This window comes from Notothenia coriiceps, unplaced genomic scaffold (assembly GCF_000735185.1).
Source record: "Notothenia coriiceps isolate Sejong01 unplaced genomic scaffold, NC01 NC01_scaffold00027658, whole genome shotgun sequence".
NCBI classification, from domain to species: Eukaryota; Metazoa; Chordata; class Actinopteri; order Perciformes; family Nototheniidae; genus Notothenia; species Notothenia coriiceps.
In genome coordinates, this window is record NW_011360359.1 from 171,858 (window position 1) to 181,156 (window position 9,299).

The 9,299-nt window shown below is 40.2% G+C and overlaps 2 protein-coding genes across 4 annotated transcripts; one reads left to right on the top strand and one right to left on the bottom strand.

The window, feature by feature from the left end:
* Positions 1–1,532: 1,532 nt before the first annotated feature.
* Positions 1,533–5,820, top strand: LOC104957759 (cyclic AMP-responsive element-binding protein 1-like). 3 transcript variants are annotated; one of them, XM_010785415.1, is made up of 8 exons: positions 1,533–1,850; positions 2,667–2,760; positions 2,854–3,033; positions 3,349–3,449; positions 3,600–3,739; positions 3,899–4,066; positions 4,180–4,336; positions 4,963–5,820. In XM_010785415.1, the coding sequence occupies exons 2-8, from the start codon at positions 2,674–2,676 to the stop codon at positions 5,105–5,107; spliced, it is 978 nt and encodes a 325-aa protein (XP_010783717.1). In that variant the 5' UTR covers positions 1,533–1,850; positions 2,667–2,673; the 3' UTR covers positions 5,108–5,820. The 3 variants fall into 3 exon arrangements, with proteins under 3 accessions (XP_010783717.1, XP_010783719.1, XP_010783718.1); XM_010785417.1 differs by having other exon boundaries at positions 2,887–3,033; XM_010785416.1 differs by having other exon boundaries at positions 1,533–1,678.
* Positions 5,821–6,256: 436 nt separating this feature from the next.
* On the bottom strand, positions 6,257–9,027 carry mettl21a (methyltransferase 21A, HSPA lysine). Its single transcript, XM_010785414.1, has 4 exons — positions 8,911–9,027; positions 8,440–8,750; positions 8,245–8,356; positions 6,257–7,954 (listed from the first exon to the last, which is right to left on the bottom strand). The coding sequence occupies exons 2-4, from the start codon at positions 8,584–8,586 to the stop codon at positions 7,554–7,556; spliced, it is 660 nt and encodes a 219-aa protein (XP_010783716.1). The 5' UTR covers positions 8,587–8,750; positions 8,911–9,027; the 3' UTR covers positions 6,257–7,553.
* Between the last annotated feature and the right edge of the window lie 272 nt (positions 9,028–9,299).

Consider the following 9,299-nt stretch of genomic DNA (forward strand, 5'->3'; position numbering starts at 1 on the left):
AAGACTTATTTTCACATGGGAGGGAAAAGCAACACTGCAAATGATCTGAATGTGCACAGCTTGCAGAGCCAAGTGCACATTCAGTGATAACTAATGACACCTCCCCACTCATAGGCTAATTATGCTCTGCCTATAGGCTATAGCTGCTGGTCATTATTAAGGGAAATCAATGTCCAATCAGGTTATTGACATGGACTCAGAAACGGATAAGAAGGCTGGATTGCAACACATATATGATATTTGCTATAAAAGGGTTTTAATGACGACAAGATGACTGCACGGTACATTATTGGAGCTAAATGTAATACTTTTGTTGCCTACACATCCAGGTTTTATGGCAGAGGACACAATATTGGTTGGGTCACCCGTGAGTATGCTTGCACCAGTGGTGTAGTCAATCACTCGATAGGTGAAGATGGGTATGTTTGACTTGTGTGTGTGTGTGTGCGTATTAAAAGGCCTCCGAAAATGACCTCGCACATAGAGATGATGGTCGTAAATTGGGTTGAAGTCTCATTTTCCCCGCAGGATTTTGACCAGCTGCCACAGCTTATAACCCATTTGGCTCCTACAGCACCGGTCCTCCTCACATACACCAAGTGACACAGTTAATGAGTACATTTTATGGCCAGCTTCGACAACCAAGGAGAAGCAAATGTAATGTGAATCACGAGGGCAGTAAAGAGAACACATAATAAGTATTCCAGGGCTGTAGCCCACTGGTTTGTCATTAAAATCACAATATGGTTTGGTGCGACAAAGACAGTGTCACAGTTAAGATCAGTGCCATTCACAGATCATATCAGGCTGGGATAAATGAGACATGTGCCAAGTGTAACATAATGGGGCAATGCTGACTATCATGGGGGGAATAAATAAAGAAGGATTTTGCTGCCACCATGTGGATTATAAGAGAATTGCAATTTCAACAATATATAAGATATTTACAGAAAATAAAAATGTTTTAAAATCTAACATGTGATCCGTAATGAATTTACCTATTAAAATAATAATTCTAGGCACGATATTTCATGTAATTTTGAAATGAAATGTTAGTGTATTTGTAAACGTAATGGTAAATTAGTTGTTGAAATCAATATGGGTGTTTAGGTGCCTCTGTTTCACATCTCTTGATTAACAGTATAGTCAGAAAGCTTTATATGTTTGAATTTCAGTAAATCATTTTGCAAGGCTTTAAAACATTCGCATTGTTAAAAAATCAATTTGCACACAAACATAATTACATTATTATAAAAGTATAGTTTCTCATATCACAGTTAAAATGATAGCAGTGAACTATGTATTACTTGTCCATGGTTCCCAAAAATGCCTTATATATAGATATATGACAGTTATTTTTATTTTTTTAATAGATTTATACTTAAAAAACTTGGCCCATACTCAGATGAGTTGCACAAACTCAAGCACTTCTCTCGGCTATCTCCGTGGTTTTTCAGCCTTACCTCGGCAACTTCCGTGACTTTCCGGATATCTCCGTATCTCGGTCGGGTCCTGTCGACAGAGCTGATTTTCGCTGTCGTCGTCTCCCTCGTCCTCCTCTCCGTGTTGTTGTTCTCGGTGACGCGACGGAGGTGTAGCCTGACGCGGTCTCTTACGTGTCGGTCTGAATAAAAGTGGAGCTCCGTAGACCCGGGAGTGACGAAGCGAGTCTGTGTTGGTAAGAGGATACGCATCCGATGTTTGCTAAACAGATAGATGGCTGCCCAGAGAAGTTATTTTCGCCTAATATCTGCTCAATGCCAACAAAGAGATCATGGCGGCGGTGTTGCAGAGGCTCTCAAAATGAGTCAGTCTCTCTCTGCAAGGCTCGCAGCACAACTGAGACATAGGTATTAATATGGGAGTGGGCTTTAATGTTTTTTTTCTTACATTGTTTATAAATAAGTTACAGAAGCAATTGTTCAAGTAAATGTATGTATTCTAATACTAACCTTACGTACAAATATTCCAACCACTCGTAAGTGAAAGTGGGAGAAAAAATCTCAAGTTGCAAACATAACTGGCATTCAATGCATGCAGACATTTCCCTCCATAAATGTTCACAGCTAGCAACCTAACGTTATTAGTTAATTCAATGTAGTGTTAATTTGAAAACCTGTCTAATTCCACAGCAAAGTGCCATATTGCGAAACAAGCTGTTAGAAATGGAAATAAAGAGTTGCAATAGAGCCTTGATTAATGTTTAATAAATGGCGGTTAAATGTACTAGCATCCAATGCACTTCCATTAGCTATTAGCATGCTAACAGAATCAATGAAGCTCATACTGCTGAAGCTAGCTAGCTACATGCTATCTGTAGATTGGTAACACTCGAGATGGCTAGCCAGGCACTTAGCTTTAGCATTCTGTGTTTATGGAATGTGCGAGCTTTATTAAAATGTCGTATCATGTTTAAGATATGCACATGTATGTTATATTGTTGATGAACGTCAATACACCATGCGCCACATTATTTTACGAAGACGTATACGATGTTTTACCTATGAATTGTATGCTAGCATGTTTAGCTAAGCCACACCCTCCTTTACACCATCAACAAGCCTGGTGGACAGGGCACAACCTCCTGAGTGTTTTCTGTACACCAAAGACCTCTTTCTCACTGTTTGTGCTGCACAGTCCTATTTAAACATGATTACTTGTTGCAGATTTTAAATGACAATGGAGGCTGGTTCAGACACACAGCAAAGTGGTGAAACAGTTGTCTCGGAGTCTGAGACCCAGCAGATCACTCTGGCCCAGGTAAATCTTTACAAAATAAATGTACACGTTTCAATATAAGATGCATAATACCTGATGGAAAATAATTGATTCTTGTGAGAATTTTGTACACAGATAGGGAATGACTCAGGGTTGTCATGGTTGCAGGCTTCTATAGCAGCTGGCCAGGTGACAACCAGTGGTCCTACAGTGACTCTAGTGCAGTTACCGAACGGTCAGACAGTGCAAGTGCACGGGGTGATCCAAGCTTCTCAGCCCTCAGTCATCCAGTCTCCACAAGTCCAGACAGTACAGGTGAGAGAAAACCCCTATGCATTGATATTTGTTTTGTTACAGTGCATCATAATTGAGCTTTAAAGAATGTTCAATATTTTCCAACATGTTTGATCCGAATTCTAAAAGTTGCTTTGCACCTGAAAGCATTAACTTTTATGATTTGAAAAGCGCAAATATGGACTTTTTGCTATTGTTTTAAATTAAAATGGCGCTCAACACTGTGCATTGATTTAACAACGAGTCAGTTGTTATTAATGACAACTGTTCAGGTAACAATCTCCCTAAAAAAGAAGCTGTTAAAATAAGACTTTAATGATTATTGTTTGCTTACAGATCTCAACTGTTGCTGAGAGTGAGGACTCTCAGGAATCTGTTGACAGCGTGACAGATTGTCAGAAGAGGAGAGAGATCTTGTCCAGAAGACCTTCTTATAGGTCTGTGTAACATCTTATCTTTGGGGTTTTTATGTCTGAACTTAGAAAGATAATAACTGATGCTTTTTAATTTAATCCAATTATTGTTGCATTTATGCAAAAACCTTGAAAAGTTTCTTGATATATTTCTGCGATTGTCCCCTTCCACAGGAAGATTCTGAACGATTTATCGTCGGACCCTCCCGCAGTGGCTCGAATCGAAGAAGAGAAGTCAGAGGACGACTCAGTCCCTGCCATCACCACGGTTACAATGCCCACTCCCATCTATCAAACCAGCAATGGCCAGTACAGTGAGTACTTTTACATACTGAGAAAACAGGAAGTTGTTTGTGTTGAAATATGCAAGCTTCCCTGCTATCAGGCGCTGCCCTTTCTCTATCCTATGCAGAGGATTTGTTGAGTTTAAGTTAATTTGAGACTGATTCTAACACTATTATGTCCCTCTGCAGTTGCCATTACCCAGGGTGGGGCCATCCAGCTGGCCAATAACGGCACAGATGGCCTGCAGACGCTGACCATGTCCAACACAGCCCAGCCGGGGGCCACCATCCTGCAATACGCCCAGACCAGCGACGGGCAGCAGATCCTGGTGCCTAGCAACCAAGTGGTTGTACAAGGTGGGGTAACTATTAAAAACATGTTCTGCTGAAGCATTATAAAGGAGAATTCATGAGTTTTGAAAAACTGTCAAAGTGGGTTTGTTTTCATTTCTGTGACTCTTCTCTGTCAGCTGCCTCTGGTGACGTCCAGGCCTATCAGATCCGCACAGCCCCCACCAGCACCATGTCATCGGGGGTTGTCATGGCGACCTCACCTGTAATGGGTACAGGAGGAAGCGGCACTGAGGAAGTCACGCGAAAAAGGGAGGTCCGACTAATGAAAAACAGGTAAGGGTGTCACGAGGTTCACTTAATACTTTGTACTTTTCTTTTTAACGCTGTGTTGTCTCCAGGCAAACGGTTGCAAGTCCTGAGATGCTTCAGTGTCACATGACCATCCTTAGGACAGGTTTCAGCTGACTGTCAATGTTGGCTCAGTAAATGAAATGACACCAGGTGCTGCTCTTTAAACTATTATTGTCAGATGGTAAATGTATTGTAGTTGGTGTGATTCATTCAGGATGGTGTGACAGTTAGGCCTGTCACAGTAACTGCTTTTGTTGGAAGATATCTTGTCCCAGAATCAGTTTCGATAAACAATTTTATTGTAATTTCTAGACAATTACAAGCCACGATCATCATATAATAATAATAATAATAATCATAAAGCAAGTACACCCTATTTTGAATTAAATGTGGATCTTAAATACATTATAATACGTCTCACATCCACATAATTGCAGCATTTGGAAATAAATTCAATATCAGCAAGTTTATTTAATTTAATTTAATTTGTATTTCATGTACTGTTATAGCCATGCAAAATATAAGAAGCTAGGCCATCCAGGTCATTGTAGCTTATGTTTAGACCTTAACCACAGACATAAACTCACACATATCCTACTGTCACGCAGGGAGGCAGCCCGCGAGTGCCGCAGGAAGAAGAAGGAGTACGTCAAGTGTCTGGAGAACCGTGTGGCCGTGCTGGAGAACCAGAACAAAACCCTCATCGAGGAACTGAAAGCCCTTAAAGACTTATACTGCCACAAATCGGAGTAGAAACATCAGCATGTGCCTGCCAGAAGGGGGGCGCGGGGCAACAGCAAGCCCCATGTACAGAGACTCGGCACAGGAGCCGTGCATCTGGGTGCCACGCCCCCTTTTTCTGCTCTTGTGCTTTCTTTTTAAAAACTGCAGTAAATTGACTCACCGGGATTAGAAAACACACATGAAAAGTCGGAGGAATGTTCAGAATGGCAACAGGGTCCTTGAATGAACAATGAGGATGTTCCTTTCTTATTGAATGCGATGTCACCAAAGGGAAGCATTCCAGTCACCGGTGCCTGGATACACACCAGCAACAGGGAGCGGCTGCACCACCATCGCCAAGGACCTTTTTACAGGTGAATCTCCCCAAGACTCTTTGGGAGAAGCAACGTTTGAAACCGAAACCGCTCTCTATCACTCGCATTAACGTGTTACTTACTAACGCTTAGAAATGTAGACGGGCCAGGTCATGGGACATTTGATCTTTTTTTAGCTGCGTTTTGTTTCACGTATCAGATGATCTGCTTGCATAATGCCATTTTATTTTTTAAATTGACTTTGCCTTGATACGGGATGAACACAAAATGTAACCAGTATGTTTGGGTTGTAACATGGTTTTCATGTTAAATGCAGCTTTAAAGACTAGGGATGTCCCGATCACCTTTTTTTGCTCCCGATTCCGATCATTTGATTTTGACAATTTGCCGATACCGATTTTTCCCGATCCGATCTTTATGCAATGCATTAAGAGAAAAAAAAGAAAAAAAGCATTCAACTTGTCCCTTAAGGTTATTTTTTTATTTAAATTGGATATTCTATCCAACATGGATATAGCTTCTGTTTTTCACAGCAGCATTGGATCAGTTCAGTTGTGCAGCATTGGATCAAAACAAAATAAAGCTTATCAGTACTCGTTAGCTTACTGCTACAATTAGACACTGCGCCCTGCCCACTCTGTTGCCAGATTTGAGAGAAAGAAGCAACCAGGTCTATGAAAACAAGCCCCAAAGAAGCAACACATACATGATGTTCTGTCATTTGAAACCAAAACTAAGGCCTCAGGATGACTTTAAGACTTGAACATGGTCATTTTTGTTTTGTAACATTGAATACAAAATTTAAAAAAAGTATTTTAAAAAAAAAAAAATCCCGATCCCCGATTTTTTTCTTCCGATCTTTTGAAAATCGTGTGATCGGCTCCGATCCCCAATCACGTGATCGGATCGGGACATCTCTATTAAAGACACATTGCAAAGTAGTCAAAAGCTCTGATAGACAGATTTATTTCTGATGCATGTTCACAAACATATTACTAAAGGCTCATTGTTTTTAATTTCGGGACAGATTAATTCAATCGAAATGCAGCTCATGCAAGTATGTAAACCAAAAAATTGTTAAACTACAGTTTGTGATAAAACTGTTTTCAATAATGTTTTTGTATGAAAGATTTTTTAAAGACAAATGACTTTAAAAAACGTGCCTGTTAAGAATGGGCATATCATCCGGGTTATTTTTAGAACACTTAATAGGGCTTTCCCCCCCTAATACACTANAGTGTTCATAACACTCAATATATTCTGTAGTCCTAACCAAGTTTCGGAACATCATCGTAAAATACCGCTTTTTTAAGTTTGATTTCATTCATTCCTAGATTCTTTTTTAGTGCAAATCAAAAACGATGAGCCTTACTTCTTTACAAAGAAATAAATACTTTGTCTCCATATTTCTTAAACTCATTGCCCGTCACTGGAATCAGAGATTGCTCTATATGTTGGTTTATTATACTGTCTTTGAACATGTAATGTCACATTGAGAATTCTGTATAATTGAAAAGTCCTGGGGTTCAGGTTGGTGTGTAATAAGAATATCTGGACCTGTCTATGTACAGTAGCGGGGTCCAGGTCTCTGAAGGAATAAGCAAGAGGCTGTCTCCAAATTCTGTTTACAGGAAGTGGGATGCACACTTTCCTCGCTTAAGCAATCCTACCACATTTCACACCAGGAAAACACTGCTAATCACAAAGTGTACATGGGTGTTTTGCTGCTTATGAATGAATAAGGCGTTATCATGCATTTGATTGGACGGTTTCAGTTATGTGGAGCTTCCAATCTCATCAAAAACGTCTGGATTGCACCTATCAAGAAGAGGATTAAGTGCGAGCAATTTAAAAGGACTTCTTCACCGTGAATACATTTCATCACAATGGAATGCCATGTTGTATTATGTATAGTCATGACATAGTATTATTTTTTTTATGTTGCTTATCATTAATTTTGTATTCACACTTTCTAAATGTCAGCACCAACTTGTATAAAACAGTGCATTATGTTAGAGCTATTCAAATATTTACATTGTTGGCAGCTCTTAATAAATGTGTTTCTGGTAATATTTGAATATTTTATTGGATTCTGATGCAAAAACAGCAAATTATTACAAATGAATGAGTGAAAACTCATGTCACAAATCCCTCCGAGGTGGCACTTTCCAAGATTTATACACATGGATGTCCCTCTGTTTGTCGTAGTAGACTTCTTCTACTGTGAAACGCTGCTTCAGCATGCTCAGAAAGTCTGTGTCTCGCTTGTAGCGGATCTTGCAGGCCAGTAGAACCACAGAAGTGTCCGAACACAGGTGCTCCAGAGTCTGCAGCAGCGACACAAAGGTGTCCTCCAGGTACACGATGTCTGCTCCCAGCACCACATCATACCCCCCTGCTGTGTAACGTTCAAGGCCCTCTCCCCAAGTCAGCTCAGACACAGCCACTGATCCCTGGGTGTCTTGGGGTAGGTTTGCCTTCACATTTGCAGACAGGAAGTCCATGGCCGGCTCTCTGTCAGTGATGGTCACTCTTTTTGCACCTAGAAAGGTTGCACAAAAAGAATAACGATTTTAGAAAAGGAAAAAGTGCAGACTTGGGGTTGTACTGTCTGAATAATACATGACGTCTCAATGCAATATGTATTATTGCTATATAACGTTAATGTTTATTGTCTGGGGCCCTATTCTCAAGCTTCCTATAGTTTACGGTGTCTCCATTATGTCTTATAATTGTACTTACATCTTATTTAAAACGTGAATAAATGATGATGTAGGCTAAAAATGGGACATTGAATGGCCAGTATTCATATTTCCTGGACAGTGAACTCACCAAGCAGTGCTGCAACAATGCCCACCAATCCAGTGCCAGCTCCGAGTTCAATGACCTCCTTCCCCTTCAACTCCACCTTCCCCATCTCCAGATAAATGCACATAACAACAGCCTGCGAAACAAAACGTAATATACTTGTAGTCAAATAATAAAACGTTAGTAAGCTATTAATGTTAACACCAATGTGTCACTTACCGCATCCCAAACAACCGCTGCTACCCCGAGTTTCTTCCAGTCCTGGGTAAGATGGAGGTCATGGTTAGCAAAGCGAAACTGTGCTGATGAATTATGGAGTTTAGAAAGCGCAGGTAACGGATTTTCTACGTACGGAACCAGAGCCATGCTTTTATAAAAGGGATAGAAACTAAACAATGGTGTATTTTACCTGTGACTTCACGCATGCGCACTATGGTTCTTCTTCTTTTGATTTTATGGCGGTTGGCGACCAGCGTTAAAGGCGCATTACCGCCTTCTACTGCATTGGAGTGTGGACCAGAATTATCAACCTTCAAAAATAAACAAATGTATTTTTAAAATAAATAAATTATTGGTCTTGAATTTCTAACATATCATTTGAGATTCGGTTGTTCAAAATTCCAAGCTTCCTGATTTCTGACTTTCTTTGGTAGCCTAAAGAGCCTTCTGGCTCTTTTACTGAGTCAATACCTCCATCTTCTTGTGGTTTACATGTACTTCAATGCCAATTTAATTTAAATCATTCCGTCGTCTGTTTCTTCTAAATCATCATAACATTTCCTGTTTCTTTTCGGAACACAGAACTTCAGAGGTTTTGCGTTATTAAACATTGTGGCGTATTTGCAATACTCATTTCCCAGCCCACTCCACATCAATGAGTCATTTCAACCAATTATGTAACAGCTTGGTTAAAAGTGACCAATGAGCAAGCCTGATTTTAAAATGGGCGTGCACGCAAAGGATTTTCTCAACGGCCGTGTTTTCTATTTAATTAAGGGGGCGGAGCCTGGAGATGAAGCCCACTAGTTCTGTAACGCTCACAACCACAACACATAGCACCAACACAGTTTCCGTTTGAC